The 17,655-nt window shown below is 54.9% G+C and overlaps 3 protein-coding genes across 5 annotated transcripts; 2 read left to right on the top strand and 1 right to left on the bottom strand.

Moving 5' to 3' along the window:
- The first annotated feature begins 256 nt into the window (after positions 1-256).
- On the top strand, positions 257-9,183 carry POLA2 (DNA polymerase alpha 2, accessory subunit). Its single transcript, XM_035572224.2, has 18 exons — positions 257-380; positions 1,247-1,374; positions 1,473-1,558; positions 1,838-1,898; positions 1,995-2,101; positions 2,185-2,369; positions 2,471-2,559; positions 2,664-2,819; positions 2,920-2,982; positions 3,675-3,717; positions 3,832-3,956; positions 4,417-4,455; positions 4,763-4,836; positions 5,310-5,418; positions 6,221-6,324; positions 6,418-6,477; positions 7,137-7,263; positions 8,243-9,183. Exons 1-18 carry the CDS (start codon positions 257-259, stop codon positions 8,381-8,383), a joined length of 1,821 nt encoding a protein of 606 aa, XP_035428117.2. The 3' UTR covers positions 8,384-9,183.
- LOC126913769 (basic salivary proline-rich protein 4-like) lies at positions 8,786-12,691 on the bottom strand. The gene is made up of 4 exons (XM_050716965.1): positions 12,614-12,691; positions 9,842-10,245; positions 9,365-9,606; positions 8,786-8,841 (listed from the first exon to the last, which is right to left on the bottom strand). The coding sequence occupies exons 1-4, from the start codon at positions 12,689-12,691 to the stop codon at positions 8,786-8,788; spliced, it is 780 nt and encodes a 259-aa protein (XP_050572922.1).
- Positions 10,546-15,532, top strand: CDC42EP2 (CDC42 effector protein 2). Of its 3 annotated transcripts, none has more exons than XM_035572220.2 (3): positions 10,546-10,683; positions 11,566-11,641; positions 13,557-15,532. In XM_035572220.2, the coding sequence occupies exon 3, from the start codon at positions 13,566-13,568 to the stop codon at positions 14,124-14,126; it is 561 nt and encodes a 186-aa protein (XP_035428113.1). In that variant the 5' UTR covers positions 10,546-10,683; positions 11,566-11,641; positions 13,557-13,565; the 3' UTR covers positions 14,127-15,532. The 3 variants fall into 3 exon arrangements, with proteins under 3 accessions (XP_035428113.1, XP_050572925.1, XP_035428115.1); XM_050716968.1 differs by lacking the exon at positions 10,546-10,683 and adding an exon at positions 11,018-11,036; XM_035572222.2 differs by lacking the exon at positions 10,546-10,683 and adding an exon at positions 11,230-11,250.
- The last annotated feature ends 2,123 nt before the right edge of the window (positions 15,533-17,655 follow it).

Consider the following 17,655-nt stretch of genomic DNA (forward strand, 5'->3'; position numbering starts at 1 on the left):
CGCCCCGCCCCTCGCTCTCCCGTTGGCGAATATCGCCCGAAATCTGCATGGCCACGCCCCCACCGGGAATTCCCCCTCGTCGCCACGCCCCTCGTTCTCCCGTTGGCTAATCTCACCCGCAATCTGCATAGCCACGCCCCCTGCCTCCCGCCCCTCTCCCCCTTGCGGCCGCTCTGCCCTTATAAGGCGAGGCCACGCCCCCTGGCTGCCGTAAAGCGCGGCGGGGGCGCGCCGGCGCGGGATTTTTGGCGCGGCCATGGCGGAGCCGGGCTTGGAACCGGGGCCGGGACCGGGACCGGGACCGGGAACGGCCGAGGCGGTGCTGCGGGAGCTGGCGCTCTTCGAGCTGCGTTGCGACGGGGAGGACGTGGCCGAGAAGCGTAAGGGCCGGGGGAAGGGGGCGGGGGGCGGGTGTGAGGGGATTTGGGGGCCATTTGAGGGGGTTTTGGGGTCCCAGGGACGCGTTTCGGGTGATTTGGGATGATTCAGGGAGGTTTTGGGGTCACAGGGGGAGGGCTTTGGGGCAACCTCGGGGCGTTTCTGTGTCACAGAGAGGGATTCGGGGCGATTTGAGGAGGGGCTGGGGTGATTTGGAGTGGGTATGGGGTCCCAGGCAGGTGTTCGGGGTGATTTGGGGGGTGGCTCGGGGTCGCAGGAAGGTGTTTGGGGCATTTGAGGGTGAGTTAGGTCGGTTTGGGATGGCTTTGGGGTCACAGGCAGGGGTTTGGGGTAATTTGAGGGGGAGTTGAGCCGCTTTGGGGTGGTTTTGGGGTCACAGGAAGGTGTTTGGGGTGATTTGGGGGGCTTCCAGGGTCATAGGAAAAGGGTTTGGGGCAGGTTTGTGGGGATTTGGGGGTCTCAGGCCGGTGTTTGGGGCAATTCAGGGGCTTTCAGGGTCCCAGGGAGGTGTTTAGGAGGGATTTGGGCAGTCCAAGGGGTCACAGAGGGTGTCTGGGGGGGGAGTTTGGGCTCACAGGGGGCAGCTTGGGGTCACAGGGGGGTGTTTGGGGCCACAGAGGAGCCTTTTGGGGGGAATTCAGGTGATTTTGGGGCTGTCGGAGAGGCATTTGGGGTGGTATCGCCTACCGCAGGGAAAACGTTTGGGGAACACAGCGGGGTGGGGGTGGGGGGTGCTTTGGGGCTCCGCGGGGGTGACACCTGGCGGGGCTGCTCTCACCCCAACCCCCCCCCGAGGCTTTTCGGGGTCTCGCGGGACCCCAAATCCCCCCCCGTTCCCCCCCCCCAGTGCTGGAGCTGAGCCTGACGCACCGGCTGGGCCCCGTGCCGCTGGCCAACGAGCTGCTGGCCTTCGTCACCAGCAAGGACCTCGACCCCCAGCTCACCCTCGACAGCCTCGCCGCCTTCGAGCACGAGGTGGGGACCCCAAAAAGACCCCGAAAAGACCCCAAAAAGACGGCAGAAGGGGGCCACGTGCGCCCACCCCTCTTTTCCCTCCCCCCCCCCCCCCCCAGGTCCTCGCCAAGAGGGGCAGCAGAGCCTCCCGGAGGCCGAGCAGCCGCCACGGCGGCCTCCGCGACGTCCACTCCTTGCAGGAGCTGTATCGTTTTGGGGGGGAAATCGGGGGGAGAAAGCAAAACTTATTTTAAAAAATTAAAAAATGGGGCTGGTTCGGGTAAAAACGAGTTGAAGTTGCAACGTAACAAAGAAAAACGTGGAGGGTTTTGGGGGGAGACTCCCAAGCAAAGCCTCGTTAGTGCTAAATGTTGACGGGGAGGTGTTTGGGGTGGGGCTGGGGGCGCCCTAAAAGAAAAACCCCACAAAATTTGGGGATTTTGGGGTGGTTTCGAGGCGTTTCTACTCCTTAACGAGCTGCCAGGCTGGACGAGGACGAGGAGGAGGAGGAGGAGCTGCTGGACGCCTACACCACGCCGTCCAAGGTGCGACCCAAACCCCCCCGTTTTGACCCCGAATCCTCCCTATTTCCCCTCCTTGCCACCCCCCAGTGACCCCAAAACCTCCTTTTTTCCCCACAGACCACCCAAAAACGCCCCGGCGGCCCCCCCGCCACCCCCCGCCCCAAGCGGCCCCCCTCGTCCCGCAGCCCCTACGCGCTGTTCTCCCCCTCCAGCCTCTCCCCCAGGTAAAACCTCCCTCCCCTCTTCCCCTTTCCCCTCCCCTTTATTACCTTCTTAACCTTTTCTCCCCTTTTTCCCCCCCATTTAGCGCCACCCCCCCCCAGCAATACGCCGCGCGGGGGGGCCGGGGCGAGGTGGTCGCCTCCTTCGGCGGCCCCCAGACCCTTTTTGGGGGCTCCGGCGGCTGCGCCCCCAAACTTTTCACCGCCCCCGACGACTCCCTGACCAAATCCTACAAATTCATGTTCCAAAAACCCCTCGACGTCCGCGAAGGTGAGCCTGGGGGGGGGGTCACCCCTTCGTTTTGGGGCGTTTTAGGGTTGTTTTTTTTTTAGGGGCGTTGATATTTTTCCCTCCCCCCCCCCCCCCCTCAGCGCTTTGCTGGCGGATCGAGGAGCTCGGCGCCGCGCTCCGGACCCACCACGGCCTCGAGGACTTCGCCTCGGCGCTCCTCCCGGCTCAGGCAAGCGCTTTCGCGTCCCAAATCCCTCTGTTAAAATTGACGTTTTTAACTTTTTTTTTCCTTTTTCCCCCCCTTTTTTTTTTCTTTTGGGGGCGTTCTTGCAGGAACCCGTGACGGTGCTGGGCCAAATCGCCTGCGACAGCAACGGGAAGCTCAACGCCAAGTCGGCCGTGCTGGAGGGCGACCGGCAGCGCTCCGCGGGCGCCCGCGTCCCCCTCGACCTCTCCGAGCTCCCCGAATTCTCCCTCTTCCCCGGCCAGGTCGGGTTTTCCCCCCCCAAAAGGACCCAAATTTGGGGGGTTTTTGGGTTTTTTTCCTCCTTTTTAGTTGATTTTTTTTTTTTTTTTTGCTTTTTCCTAGGTCGTGGCCGTGGAGGGGACCAACAGCACCGGGAAGAAGTTGGTGGTGTCCAGGCTCTACGAGGTCAGCGGGGTTTCGGGGTGAAAAAGGGTGGGTTTGGGGCTGGGTTGGGGTTGGGGGGGGGGGCCTGGGTTGGGGTTGGAGGGGTTTCGGGGTCTCGGTTTTGGCTGAGGGGGGTTTGGGGGGGGGGAGCTGGTTTTGGCCGGGGGGGGAGGGGGGGGGTGTTGGGGTCCCAGTTTTGACTGAGGGGATTTTGGGGGGGGGGTCCCAATTTTGATTGGGGGGGGGGGGGGGGTCTTGGTTTTGGGGGGTCCTGGTTTTGGGGGATTTGGGGGGGGAGCGGCTGTGTTTTTTGGGGGGGGACGACCTGATTTTGTCCCGGTCTTCGGGTGCCTGGTTTTAGCTGGGGGGTTTTGGGGTGCCTGTTTTGGGGATATTTGGGGGGATGGGGGGGGGGGGCAGTTTTGACCAGGGAGACTCGGGGGGGGGAGGGCATCTTAGGGGATTTGGGGGGTCCCTATTTGAGGGGTGGGGGGGGGGGGGGGCTGCTTTTAGGATATTTTTGGGGAAACAACTTTGCCCAGGAGGGTTTGGCGGGGGGGGGGGGGGGGGCTGGTTTTCTTCTGTTTTGGGGTCAGGTCCGCTTTTGGGGCTCCATTTTTTCTGGGGGGGGGGCGTTTCACCCCATTTTGGGGCCATTTCGCCCTATTTTGGGCCGTTTCACCCCATTTTGGGGCCCTTCCTTCCCTCCGCAGCCCCAGCCCCTTCCCTTCCCCTCCCCTCCGCCGCCAGCCGCAGGTGAGCCCCCAGCGCCTCCCCCTTCCCTCCCCCTCAACCGAACGGGACCGGGGGGGGAATTCTGGGGTGCGGGGGGGGTCCCCAAGACCCCCCTGACCCCCCCCGACCCCCCAGGGGCCGAGCAGCGGGCGGTGCTGGTGGCCTGCGGGCCCTACGCCACCTCCGACAGCGTCGCCTTCGACCCCCTCTCCGACCTCCTGGACGTCATCGCCCGCGACCGCCCCGACGTCTGCGTCCTGGTGAGGGTCTGCGGGGTGCCCCCCCCTGAAAATTTCCCCCAAACTCCCTAAATTTTCCTTAAACCCCCCCCCCGAATTCCTGCAGACCTCTCCCGTCCCCGTATTTGAGCCAAAACTTCCCGCTTACGGCACGGAAACGCCTTAAAATTGACCCCAAACCCCCTAAAACCACGGAAATTTTGTGGGGTTGCTAAGGGGGAGAGCCTCTTTTGGGGGGGAAAAAAAACCCCAAAAAGCCTCTTTTTCATCCCAAAGCTACAAAAAAATCCCAATTTTTAAGAGCCAGCGGCGCTTTTGGAGCCCCCCAGGAGTTAAATCCACAACGAGGTTCGCCCCGATGGCTTCGGGGGGATAAAACTTGAATTTAACGACGGGAAACCACCAAAATACCTTTTTTTTGGGCAGTTTTGGGGCCTGGCCTGCCCCCGTTTTCCTCTGATTTGTCCCCATTTCTTCGCAGTTCGGGCCATTCGTTGACGCCAAGCACGAGCAGGTGGAGGTGAGTCCGAGGGGGGGGGGGGGGGGGGCGAGTTTGTGGGTTTTGGGGCCCCCCCGTGGCCTCGACCCCACAAAAACGGCGGTTTTCACCCCAAATCCTCCCTATCCCCGTGGATTTGGGGCAGATTGGGGTCGCGAGCCCCCAGAATGAGTCAAAACCCGGCGTTTTTATCATTTTGGCCGTTTCATCTCCTTTAGGGGAGGCCGGGGGGCGCCCTAAAAGCGGGAGGAAGCGAGGAATCCCCCCAAACCCCTTGTTTTGTCCCAAACCCCCTCGTTTTCCCCAAAACCCCCTCGTTTTCCCCCAGAACTGCCAGCTCCCCGCCTCCTTCGCCGACGTCTTCAAGCTCTGCCTCAAGATGATCCTAGAAGGGACCCGAAGGTAGGGGCCACGGCTTCCCCCTCCCCAAAATCCCCAAAAATCTCCCTTTTTCCCCATCCCCTAAACCCCAATTATTTCCTTCCCTGTCCCCTAAATCCTCATTTTTTCCCCCCCTTTTCCTCCCTGTCCCCTAAATATCCCTTTTTCTCCCCATTTCCTAAACCCCTGCTTTTTTCTCCCTGTCCCCTAAACCCCAGTTTCTTTTTCCCCATCCCCTAAACCCCAATTATTTCCTCCCCGTCCCCTAAATCCCCATTTTTCCCCCCGTTTCCTCCCCGTCCCCTAAATATCCCTTTTTCTCCCCGTTTCCTAAACCCCTGCTTTTTATCTCCCTGTCCCCTGAACCCCATTTTTTTTTTCCTCCCTTTTCCCTAAACCCCAATTCTAAACCCCAATTTCTTTCTCCCCATCCCCTGGACCCCAATTTTTTTGCCTCCCTGACCCTAAATCCCGTTTTTTCGCCCCGTTGGCAGCGCCGCCCCGCACCTGGTGCTGGTGCCCTCGCCCCGGGACGTGCACCACGACTGCGTTTACCCGCAGCCGCCCTTCCCCTGCCCCGAGCTGCCCAAGGAGGACAGAGCGGTAACGGACCCAATAACGCCCCATTTCACCCCAAAATCCCAGCCCTCTTATTTTGGGGCTTTTTCTTCTGCCTCTTTTTCCAATTTGAGGCGCTTTTGGGGTGGCTGCGGGGAGCTCTGCGTGATTGGGGCGGCTTTGGGGCATTTTAGGGTCGTTTTGGGGTGGCTTTGGGGCATTTATAGGAAGTTTTGGGGCGGCTTTGGGGCATTTAGGGGCGGCTTTGGGGCATTTGGGGGCATTTTGGGGTGTTCTGGGGTGGATTTAGGGCTTTTTGGGGCAGGTTTGGGGCCTGCATTTAAGGATTTAAGGAAAGCCAAGCGCATTTTGGGGCATATTTGGGATTTCTAGGTCCCACTTTGTAGTATTTAAGGAAAACCAAGCGCTGTTTTGGGGCAGATTTGGGGTTTTTAGGTCCTACTTTGCAGTATTTAAGGAAAGCCGAAGCGCGTTTTGGGGCAGATTTAGGGTTTTTAGGTCTCATTTTGCAGTATTTAAGGAAAGCCAAACGCGTTTTGGGGCAGGTTTAGGGATTTTCTAGGTCTCATTTTGCAGTATTTAAGGAAAGCCAAGCGCGTTTTGGGGCAGATTTGGGGTTTTTAGGTCCCACTTTGCAGTATTTAAGGAAAGCCGAGCGTGTTTGGGGGCAGATTTAGCGTTTTTACGTCTCATTTCACAATATTTAAGGAAAACCAACCGCGTTTTGGGGCAGATTTGGGGTTTTTTGCGCCCCCGAGCCCGTTTGGGGTAGGATTTGGGGCCATTTAGGGGCGTTTGGGGTCCGTTTGCCCCCCTCTCCCCGCAGCGCGTGCTCTTCGTCTCGGACCCCTGCACCCTGGACATCGACGGCACCGTCTTCGGCCTCACCTCCACCGACCTCCTCTTCCACATGGGCGCCGAGGAGATCAGGTGGGAAGGATCCGGCCCCGAATGCTCCCCGCGACCCCGTTGATTACGGCTGGCCCCCTAATTAAGAGGCCGGGATCCTAATTAACCCCGCAGCTCGTCGGGGAGCTCGGACCGGTTCACGCGGATCCTGCGCCACGTCCTGACGCAGCGGAGGTGAGCGCCCGGCGCCGCTTTGGGGTGGAAAGGGGGAAATCCTACAGCGCCTCGGCGCTTCTGCCATCCCGCAGTTGCCTTTTTTGGGGTTTGCTGGCCCTGGAGGTGCGGGGTTTGGGGGGTTTTAGCCCTCCAGAGGGGCACACGTCAGGCCGATAGATGATTGCCACCCTCAGCCTGAAGCAAACCGCCCCCAAAATCCCCCCTTTGGGCCCCAAATCCTCCCTTTGGGTGCTCCAAATCTCTCTTTCAGCCCCCCAAATCCCCCTTTGGGTGCCCCAATCTCCCTTCTTGGCCCCCCCAAATCCTCCTTTCCGCCCTGAATACCTCATTTGGGTCCACCAAATCTCCCATTTGCCCCCAAGATCCCCCTTGGGGCATCCCAAAATCCCCCTTTGGGCCCCCAAAGCCCCTTTTCTGCCCCTAAAACTCCCCTTCGGGTGCCCCAAATCCCCCTTTCCGCCCCCAAATCCCCCCCCCCCCATTGCCCCCCTCTGGGACCCCAAAACCCCTCTTTCCAGCCCCAAAACCCCCCTTTGGGCGCCCCAAACCTCCCTTTCCTCCCCCAAATCCCCCTTTCCGCCCCTCCCACCCCCCTCCGAACCCCCCAAATCCCCCTTCCCCGCCCCAAAACCCCCCCTTCCCCCCCCCTCCCCCAGCTACTACCCGCTGTACCCGCCCTCGGAGGAGCTCAACGTGGACTACGAGAGCTTCGCGCGCTTCGCCTGGCTGCCCGCCACCCCGCACGTCCTCGTCACGCCCTCGGAGCTGCGCTACTTCGTTAAGGTCGGCCCCCGGGATCGATCGGTCGCCGATAGGGATCGATTGATCGCTGATCGGGATCGCCGATTAAAAAAAAAAAAACAGCGATCGATCCTTAACGAGCCAGAACGCAGCGGCCGCCTCGAGCGCGCTTTAACGCTGCCCGAAACCGCTGCGGGGTTTGCAAGCCCCCGGTCGATCCCACAAGGTCCCCGGTCGATCCCACAAGGTCCCCAGCCGATCCCACAAGGTCCCCAGCCGATCCCAAATCTCTGCGGGTCTTACAAGCCCCGTGTCGATCCCACAAGACCCCCCAAAGTGGTTCCAAATCGCTGGGGGGGTTTACAAGCCCCCAGTCGATCCCACAAGATCCCAAATCAGTTCCACATTGCAGGTTTTACAAGATCCCCAAGCGATCCCAAACCCCTGCGGGTTTTACAAGCTCTTAATTGATTCCCCAAAGCCCCCAGTTGATCCCACAAACCCCCCATCGACCCCACAAGATCCCCAGTTGATCCCAAATCACTGCAGGTTTTACAAGCCCCCGGTCGATCCCACCAGATCCCTGTTCGACCCCAAACCGCTGGGGGTTTTACAAGCCCCTCAATCGATCCCGACAAGCCCCCATTTGATCCCACGAGATCCCCAATCGATCCCAAATCCCTGTGGGGTTTACGATCCCACCAGATCCCCAGTCGATCCCCAACCTTCTGCTGGTTTTACAAGCCCCCGTCGCTCCCCCAAGCCCCTCAACGATCCTACAAGCCCCCATTTGATCCCACGAGATCCCCAATCGATCCCAAATCCCTGTGGGGTTTACGATCCCACCAGATCCCCAGTCGATCCCCAACCTTCAGCCGGTTTTACAAGCCCCCGTCGCTCCCCCAAGCCCCTCATCGATCCTACAAGCCCCCAATCCCTCCCCCAACCCCCTAGTAGATCCCCCAAGATCCCGCTGGATCCCAGCCCACTCGATCCCCTCTCTTCCCCCCCCTCCCCCCAGGACGTGCTGGGCTGCGTCTGCCTCAACCCCGGGCGGCTGACGAAGGGCCGGGTGGGCGGCACCTACGGGCGCCTCCTGCTGCGGCCCCGCGACCCCGAGCGCCGCAACCCCTGCGTCTCGGCCCAAATCGTCAAAATCTGACCCCAAAAAATCCACCCCGGTCCCCCCACGGGCGGGATCTCCGCCGATCTCTTCGGATCGCCACGGAAAAATAAACGGCCGGGCCCGAACGGCGACGTTAATGAATTACTAACGAGCAGAAGCAGGAGGGTTTTTTCTTGGGATTTCGACAGGTTTGGGGGTCGTCAGCCTCAGCTCCCCCCTCGCGGGACCCCGAGGTTTAATTAATCACCGAGTAATTAATTTGCAGGCGCCCCCCAGGCGCACAAATCGCCGATTTCCAGACGGGGCACGGTGTCAGGTTTGGCCCCGAGCCCTTTTTTTTTTTTGCCGTTTTCTGCCTCAAATCCACAGCTGGGAAACCCCCCAAAGTTTTAGGGAACAGCGTCAGTGCTAATTAATTTTCTGCTGTTAATTACCTCGTTAGTACTGCCGCCACCTCGTGTGGGTTTTGGGGTGCCGCTCCTGCGCCTGTAATCCTGGAAATAAAGCAAAATGTGGGGGAAAACGGTGCAAGAGGCGATTTTAGTGCTTTTTGGTGCTGCCTCCCTGGTGGGTTTTGGGGTTTTTCCTCCTTTTTTCCTCTTTTTGTTGTTTTTTCCCTCAATTTTATCGCCGTGTTTGACGCCGCTCAGCCACCTCGATGGAGTCTTGGGTGCCTCTATCCCACCCCAAATCCACGTTTAGGGGAAAAAACGGGGGAAAAAAGGGATTTAGGGTGGGAGCTCCCCTCGCCCTTTCCATCCTCAGCAGCGGGTGATGCGGGGCTGGGCCCCGAAATTTCTCTTTTTCACCCCAAATATCCACACAAAGCGTCTCGGCCCTGTTTCTGCTGCATCCCTGCTTCACTTCTTCCCCCGACCTGACAGGTTTTAGGGTTTCTCACCCCAAATAAAAGTGCTGTTTTCTCCAGCGTGGGTGGAAGACTGGTTTTGGGGCCATTTCTTGCCTTTCTGGGGCTCTTTCCCCCTTTTTTGTGATTCTTTTCCCTCTTTTTGGGGCTCTTTCCCCCTTTTCTGGGAGGGTTTCCCCCTTTTCTGGGAGGGTTTTCCCCATTTTGGGGCTCTTTCCCCTTTTTGGAAGTGTTTCCCCCCTTTTTGGGGGTCCTTTCCCCCATTTTGGGCCTCTTTACCCCTTTTTTTGGGATCTTTTCCCCCTTCTTTGGGGCTCTTTCCCCCTTTTTGGGAGGGTTTCCCTCCTTTTTGGGGCTCTTTTCCCCTTTTTGGGAGGGTTTCCCCCTTTTTCTGGGAGGGTTTTCCCCTTTTTGGGAGGGTTTCCCTCCTTTTTGGGGCTCTTTTCCCCTTTTTTGGGAGGGTTTCCCTCCTTTTTGGGGCTCTTTTCCCCTTTTTTGGGAGGGTTTCCCTCCTTTTTGAGACTCTTCCCTCCTTTTTGGGGCTCTTTTCCCCTTTTTGGGAGGGTTTCCCTCCTTTTTGGGGCTCTTTTCCCCTTTTTTGGGAGGGTTTCCCTCCTTTTTGGGGCTCTTTTCCCCTTTTTGGGAGGGTTTCCCTCCTTTTTGGGGCTCTTCCCTCCTTTTTGGGGCTCTTTTCCCCTTTTTTGGGAGGGTTTCCCTCCTTTTTGGGGCTCTTTTCCCCTTTTTGGGAGGGTTTCCCTCCTTTTGGGGGCTCTTTTCCCCTTTTTGGGAGGGTTTCCCTCCTTTTTGGGGCTCTTTTCCCCTTTTTTGGGAGGGTTTCCCTCCTTTTTGAGGCTCTTCCCTCCTTTTTGGGGGCTCTTTTCCCCTTTTTGGGAGGGTTTCCCTCCTTTTTGGGGCTCTTTTCCCCTTTTTTGGGAGGGTTTCCCTCCTTTTTGGGGCTCTTTTCCCCTTTTTGGGAGGGTTTCCCTCCTTTTGGGGGCTCTTTTCCCCCGTTTTTTAATGCCTGCAGGTGCTGCCCGTGTTAAAAGGCTGAAAGTCAGAGCAGAGCCCCGATTCTGCCCCATTTTCAGCTTCACTCCTCCCCCATCTCCCCCCCTGCCTCACTTTCCCTCATAAAACCACCATTTTCAGTTAAAACACCTGCAAGTGTTATTTTAACAAAAATCCTCCTTTGGGGCAGATTGGGGCTTGGGGGGGGGCGCTCAATCGCGGGTTTCCAACGATTCCCCCCCCCCCCCCCCCCCCCCCCCCCCGAAATCCTCAGGGCCGGGCGAGGGGTTGAGAGAAACTCTTGGGAATGGGTTTTGGGGCCGAACCCGAGGATTTTGGGACTGAACCCAAGGATTTTGGGGCCTCCCCTTGCGTGGAGGGGAAGAGGGAAGCGAGGCCTCCGGGGTGGGGCTTGCTCGCCTCGCCGCTCCTTCCTGCGCTGCCGGACCCTGGTGCTGAGGTGGAAAAAGTGGGGGGGGGGGGGGGGCAGCGCGTTTTTAAGGCTAAAAAGGGAGGTTTTGGGGTTCCCGCTGCGAAATCCTACCGAGGGTCGCCGGGAGAAGGAAACCGGCCGGTGGCGGGGCTCGTCGGGACCCCCAAGTCCTGCTCGAACCCCGGTCCCAAGCCTGACTGAAATCGGGTTTAAATCAGATTGAAATCGGGTTTAAATCACATTGAAATCGGGTTTAAATCAGATTGAAATTTGGGGTGGGGGTGGGGAGAAGGATTTTTACACCCTAACCCCACCCCCCAAAAAAAAAAAAAACAATTCCTGCCCCCCGTCACCGCTGCGTTTTGCCACCCGGCTGCCAGGTTTCCGACCGCCCCCCCCTCCTTCGGAGCCCCCCGAAATAATGAGATTTGGGGTGTAAACGGGGGGTTTAATCCGGATTTAGGGGATTTAAAGGAGCGGGCGGTGGCGGGGCCGGCAGCGGGAGCCGCCCAACCCCGCTGCTTTTCCTGCTCTTTTACCACCCTTTTCTTCCCCCTTTTCAGCTTTTGGGGTTTTTTACCCCCCTGCTGTGGGGTGAGTCCGGCGAAACCGAGGCTCCGCGACACCCCCGCCCCTTAAAATCCCCTTCCCGAGTGCTCCCCTTTCCCCAAAATTCCCCTTTCTCACCCCAAATCCTTCCCCGGGGGGGGGCTTTATTCTGCGTCCTCCGGCACCGAGCCTCCTCCGGGTGGATTTTCTCCCAAAAAAAGGCTCGAAAAGGGACGGGAGGGAGGCGGGGGGGGGGGTAGCAGCTTTGTTTTCTGCTTTTTCCCCCCTTAAGGTGTCCCAGAGGATTCTATTTATTTTTTTAAATTACCTTATTTTGTGTTTGTTTGTTTTTTTTTGCAGGTTTTTCTCCGTGGAGGCGCCGGGATGGGAAATTCGCCGCTCCGGTAATCGCCAGCGAGCCTTCGCGTGACGGAGCGTAAGTCGCCAAAAACGGGGAAAAAACAGAATTTTAAACCACTTTTTACCTCCTCTGCCCTGCCCGGCAACACCACCAGCCAGGGGGAGCTGGAAAACATCGGGGAAAAGGGATTTGGAGGATTTTTGTTGTCCTAAAAACCCAAAATCTGTGCGGTTTTGTGTCCCACTGACCCTTTTTCCAGGAGGTGTTGGCCATAAATGCAGTTTTTTAAGGTCGTTTTTCCCCTTTTGATGGACACAAAGGGCGTTCGCAGCGAGCTCTGGATGCTTTTTTGGGGAAAAAAAGGGCAAAAAGAGCGATTTCTTCTCACAGGCACTGAATAGAAGTGGCCAGGCTTGAGGAAAACAAGGCAAAAATGTGTATTTTTGTTGTTGTTTTTGTTTTTTTTTCTTTTTTCCCCAACGATTTCAACACTTCTTGGCCAAGCTGCTGCTGCTGCCCCAGGCTGTCGTTAACGCTTTAATCCACTCGGGATTAACGAAGCCGGATCCTGCAGTGTCAGCCTTCAGGCGGGCGCTTGCCATCATTTTATGCTCTAAACAAGCACAAAACGCCGGGATTTTACCCGAAAACTCAACGCTCTGAGTGTTTTCTGCTTTTATTTCGCTCGCTTCCTCCCCATTTCTCAAAAGCCGTGCCTAGAACCGGCTGCGTAACCTGGTGGGGTTGGATGAAGAGGAGTAAAAGGGGGAAAAAAAAATCACAATTTCCTTCCCTTTTTCCTAAATCTGTGGTTTTTGTAGTTATTTTTTTATTAAGCGTGGGGCTGGGTGGCTGAAAGAGCGAAATACGGTGCTTGAAATTAAAAAAAAATCTCCTCTTTTAGGCTAAAAAAGCCAAAGCAAAGCCCAAAATCAACTCCCAGAGGCCTCACCCACCTGGAATTAATTAATTGGGTCATTTTGTTATCGATAATGTGGCTGATGAACTGAAATGGAGACATGAGAGCACCTGGAATTAATTAATTACCTGGGCTTCGTTATCGGTAACGTGGCTACCAGCTCCAGGTAGAGGAGCAGAGTGCCTGGAATTAATTAATTGGGTCATTCCGTTATCGGTAATGGGACTGACTAACTAAAAGCACCTGGAGTTAATTAATTACCTGGGTCATTTTGTTATCGATAACATGGCCAACCAACTAAAATGGAGAAGTGACATGGAATTAATTAATTACCTGTGTTGTTTTGTTATCGATAACATGGCCAACCAACTAAATTAGAGGAAGAGCACCTAGAGTTAATTAATTCTCCAGGCCATTTCGTTATCGATAACATGGCCAACCAACCTCAATGGAGAAGTGACAGGGAATTAATTAATTACCTGGGTCATTTTGTTATTGATAACATGGCATTAATTAATTATCCAGGTTGTTTCGTTCTCGATAACGTGTCTGACCAACTAAAATGGAGAACAATCACCTGGAATTAATGAATTTTTGGGGTCATTTCATTATTGGTAACACATCCAACCAAGAGAAGTGGAGATGACCTGGAATTAATTAATCACCTGGGTCACTTCGTTACCAATAACATGGCCAACCAATTAAATTGGAGGAAGAGCACCTGGAATTAATTAATGTTTTGGGTTGTTTTGTTATCGATAATGCATCCAACCTACTAAAAGTGGAGAAGAGGAGATGACCTGGAATTAATTAATTACCTGGATCACTTTGTTATCAATAACATGGCCAACCAACTCAAATGGAGAGCAAGCACCTGGAATTAATTAATGTTTTGGGTCATTTTGTCATCGATAAGGTGTCCGACCAACTAAAACGGAGAAAGAGCACCTGGAATTAATGAGTTTTTTGGGTCGTTTCGTTATCGATAACGCATCCAACCAACTAAAAGCCTAGAAGTCTCAATGACCCGCAATTAACTAATTACCCCCGCTGTTCCCTTCCCGGCCCTAGCCCCCGGCCATGTCCACCAAGGCGCCCATCTACCTGAAGCGGGGCAGCCGCAAGGGGAAGCGCGCCAAGCTGCGCGACGTGCTGTCCTGCGACATGATCAGCCCGCCGCTCGGCGACTTCCGCCACACCATCCACGTGGGCAGCGGCGGCGAGGGCGACACCTTCGGCGACGTCTCCTTCCTCCGCGGCAAATTCCACCTCCTGCCCCGCGCCGAGACCGCCAGCGCCTCGTCCTTCCAATTTGCCAGGACTTCCACCCTCGGGGAGCGCCCGGCCTCGGAGGCGGCCTCGCCGTTGCTCAAAAACGCCGTTTCTTTACCCGTTCTGGGCGCCCCGCAGGCGTTGACGCTGCCGGCGGCGCCGGCTCCTCCGAAACCGCCGCGGTTGCACCTCGATGAGCGGGTTGGCTTGGAGGAGGAAGAGGAGGAAGAGCGGGGCGCCGAGCCCTTCCTCCCGCACGCCGGCTCCCTCCTCTCCCTCCACGTCGACTTGGGGCCGTCCATCCTGGAGGACGTCCTGCAGGTGATGGAGAGGCATCAAGCGGAGGGATCGGTGCAGATCTTGACCTGAAAGTGAGCAAAAACGTGAAAAGGGAGAAAAAAAACAACAAAAAATGGCAAAAAAACAGGTATTTTTCCATCATTTTTCCTTTTTCCCGTTGGCTCAAACTCAACCGTTGCCGACCCCGTGCGTTTCGGGAGGGGTTTGGTGGAGGAATTGGTGAAATAACTCCCAACGTGTTGGCTTGGTCAAGCAAAAACGCCGCAAATGGGGAAATTCGGCGGTTCTGTGGAAAAAAAACACCCACCCCGCCAGGCTTTGAGGGTGAGGGAGAAGAAGGAGAAGCCGAAAAATGCCATTTTTGCAAGGAAAATAGTGCCCGGAGCGCGGGGTTGGAGTTGGAAAGGTGAAAATGAGACACGGAGGAGGGCGGGGAGCGTCCTCAGGCTCCCCAAATCGCCAAAAACCCCAATTCTGCTGATCTTGGGGCAAAATGGGCCACGGGGACTTTCGTTTTCCTTCGTGACGCAGGATCAAGGCGAAGAAAATCCCACTGGGGCTTAAAAAACTTTGGGTTTTAATAAACTGCGTCGCTTTTAACCGTTTTCAGCACTTTTTAGCCCAGAAGAAGGCTGCTGAGGAACCTCTCGGGGAGCTCCCTGACTTTTTTTTGGTGGTTTATCGCGTTTCTGTACGTTGTTGGCCGACGTTTGGATGGGTGAATTGTTAATTAATGAGGCATTCGTTAATTAACGAGGCATTAGACTAATGAGCACTGTGCAGTCGTGTCCTGGCTCCCATTTACTTGGCCCGTTTGCTTCTTGGGGGGTGCTTACAGGGAAGGTTGCGGGCAAATGGCAAAATTTGGGGGTTAAACAGCAACTTTTGGGGTTGAATGACAAGCTTTTGGGGTTAAATGGCAACATTCTGGGGTTAAACAGGAACTTTTGGGGTTAAACATCAGCATTTTGAGGTTGAAAGGTAACTTGGGATTGAATGGCAACATTTTGGGGGGCAAACAGCAACATTTTGAGGTTGAAAGGTAACTTGGGATTGAACGGCAACTTTGGGGGTCAAACGGCAAGATTTTGGGGTTAAATGGCAACGTTTTGGGGTTAAATGTCAAGATTTGGGGGTTAAAAGGCAACGTTTTGGGGTTAATTGGCAAGATTTTGGGGTTAATCGGCAAGCTAACAGCCCTGCTCGGAGTAAGACCTGGTGAGGAGGAGGCAGCCTGCTTAATTTTATTTGTTTTATTTATTTGGGGCATCAACTGCTCCAATTTGGCCTTAATTTGGCCCCAAACCCACCTTGTTTGATACATTTTTTTGCTCCCGGGGATCACAGCACCCCTCTGAGCACATAATTTGGCTCCTTTTTTTCCCCTTTTTCCCCCTTTTTTTCGGTGTCTCATCTCCCTCACTGCTCCCCTGCTGAAGAAGCTGAAAATAATAATAATAAAAAAGGGCATTTTTATTGATTTTTTTAAGTTTCTTTTTAGCCACTTTAGCCAAAAAAACAGCGCAACCACTTGGGATTCCCCCTGCTTCTCTGCCAGCCTCCCTGCCCAGGACACCACCCTGCTGGCACGTGCGTTCCTTCCCCAATTAATCGTTCCTCAATTAATCACTCCCCAATTAGTCACTCCCCAAAGGAGCGATTTTTGGAAATGAATGTTGCTAAACCCAGTGTTTTTACACCCGTTCTGAGAAGCGTGAGTCACTCCGGCAGGAAAAAAAGCTCCCTGCCGTGACTCACCCCGCAAGCACCAAACAACGCCTTTCTCCTTGCTTTTTTTGGGGAAAATTGAGGCAGAATAAGTTAACGAGGGCTTTGAGGGATTAATTACAGCTCGGGGAAAGGGAGGGGTTTAAGATAAAGGGAGGCTGCATTGAAGAAGGTTGCAGTGTCCCCGATGCATCCTATAACCCAATTTCCCAGCAAATTAGGGGAAAAAAACCTCATGGATTTAAGTTTTTTGCACAAATGTATAAAGGAAAGAGGCTGGCGGGTCGGCAGTAGGGGGAAGGCTGCTCTGCCCACGGCTGTCGCCAGGTGGGAAGCAGAAATTTTGTGCAAAAATGGAAATTTCTACGTCAATTCCCTACAGAAAAATAAATAATATTAAAAAATAAAGTTTTCTCTACAGACAATATGTAATCCTAAAAAAATAAAGTTTTTCCTTACAGACAATTAATAATGCTAAAACAATAAAAGTTTTCCCTACAGACAATAAATAATCCTAAAAAAATAAAAATTTTTCTCTCAGATCCAGTGCTTATTAGACAGAAATGGTGTTAAAAGTCGAAAAATCGGGGAAAAACCGCCGCTGTGCTCGTCTTTCCACAGGGAGGAGCCAAGAAAGTGTCAAAAAAGCCCTGAGGAAAGCGGCGTGCTCGCCCCCGGAATTCTTTTTTACCCAAAAGAGCGTGATTTCAGCCCAAATCCTCACTGCTGCCTGCTCTGCTCCAGCTCCTCACCGCCCTGTCACGGGATAGATTTTTTTTTTTCTGTCATTTTTCTGTATTTTATTCCTGAATCCTTTCGGCTTTCTGTCCCCATTATCCTCATTTTTCCCCCATTTCCCTCACATTTTTTCCCTCCTGCTCAGCCCCCTGCACCCCTCCTTCCTCATCCTCCCACCAAAAACCCCCAAATCCTCCATTTTGCCCCCCGAATTTGGAGCCTGAATAAAGTTTCCTGTCAAAATCTGCCCTGAAAAGGCCCAAAAATAGAAAAAATAAAACCAGAATTGGCTGTAATGTAGGGAAAAGACAAAAAACTTAACAATAACTTGTTGACAGAATTAAATGGGAGGAGGCTGTGGGACTTTTAAGCAGCTGTAGGATTGGGGTAATTGATTAAAAATCAGGTTTTGGGCTGGTTTAGTGACTTTTTTTTTTAATAATATGAGGCCTCTTGGTTGGGATTTGGGATTTCATGCCTCCAAATGGGTGAAAAATGGAGATTTTGAGTCTGTCTTTGTATCCCACCCTCTTACGATTTGGGCAATGGGTGCGGTCCCCAACAAACCGTGGAAATCAATTTAAAAATTAATAAAATTTAATTTATTTTATTTAAGTCTTCCCTTCTAGGAGAACTTCTCTCATCCCTGGCACAAGGCCGGGCGGGACAGGCTCTGAGCAGCCTGATTATGGGGCAGGATTTAGGAATTTGGTGATTTTTAGGGTTCCTTCCGACCCAAACCATCCTAGATTTCTGGGGTTTTGCCCCTCAGCCCTTCCTTTTGCCCCATGCCCCCTCCATTTTGTCCCCCACCCCCTTAATTTTGCCCCTCCATCTTGCCCCTCGCCCCCTCCACTTTGCCCCTTACCCCATTTTGCCTCTCACCCCTCCATCTTGCCCCTTGCCCCCCATTTCGCCCCTCGATCTTGCCCCCACCCCCTATATTTTGTCCCCCACCCCCTCCACTTTGCTCCTTGCCCCATTTTGCCCCCCCATTTTGCCCCCCACCCCCTAAATTTTGCCCCTCACCCCTCCGTCTTGCCCCCACCCCCTCCGTCTTGCCCCTTGCCCCCCATTTCGCCCCTCGATCTTGCCCCCACCCCCTAAATTTTGTCCCCCGCCCCCTCCACTT

The sequence above is a fragment of the Cygnus atratus genome, unplaced genomic scaffold (genome assembly GCF_013377495.2).
Source record: "Cygnus atratus isolate AKBS03 ecotype Queensland, Australia unplaced genomic scaffold, CAtr_DNAZoo_HiC_assembly HiC_scaffold_64, whole genome shotgun sequence".
Taxonomy (NCBI): Eukaryota; Metazoa; Chordata; class Aves; order Anseriformes; family Anatidae; genus Cygnus; species Cygnus atratus.

Bases quoted from the DNA above. Each gene is read 5' to 3' on its own strand.
- POLA2 (XM_035572224.2), top strand. From the start codon at position 257: ATGGCGGAGCCGGGCTTGGAACCGGGGCCGGGACCGGGACCGGGACCG. The intron at 1,375-1,472 runs GTGGGGACCCCA...CCCCCCCCCCAG, and splicing joins TCGCCGCCTTCGAGCACGAG to GTCCTCGCCAAGAGGGGCAG. The intron at 2,102-2,184 runs GTAAAACCTCCC...CCCCCCATTTAG, and splicing joins CCCTCCAGCCTCTCCCCCAG to CGCCACCCCCCCCCAGCAAT.
- LOC126913769 (XM_050716965.1), bottom strand. From the start codon at position 12,691: ATGACCCAATTAATTAATTCCAGGCACTCTGCTCCTCTACCTGGAGCT. The intron at 10,246-12,613 runs GTAATTAATTAA...TAACACGGGCAG, and splicing joins TTACCGATAACGAAGCCCAG to CACCTGCAGGCATTAAAAAA. The intron at 9,607-9,841 runs GCCCCAAAAAGG...AAACCCTCCCAG, and splicing joins CTCCCAAAAAGGGGAAAAGA to AAAAAGGGGGAAACCCTCCC.
- CDC42EP2 (XM_035572220.2), top strand. From the start codon at position 13,566: ATGTCCACCAAGGCGCCCATCTACCTGAAGCGGGGCAGCCGCAAGGGG.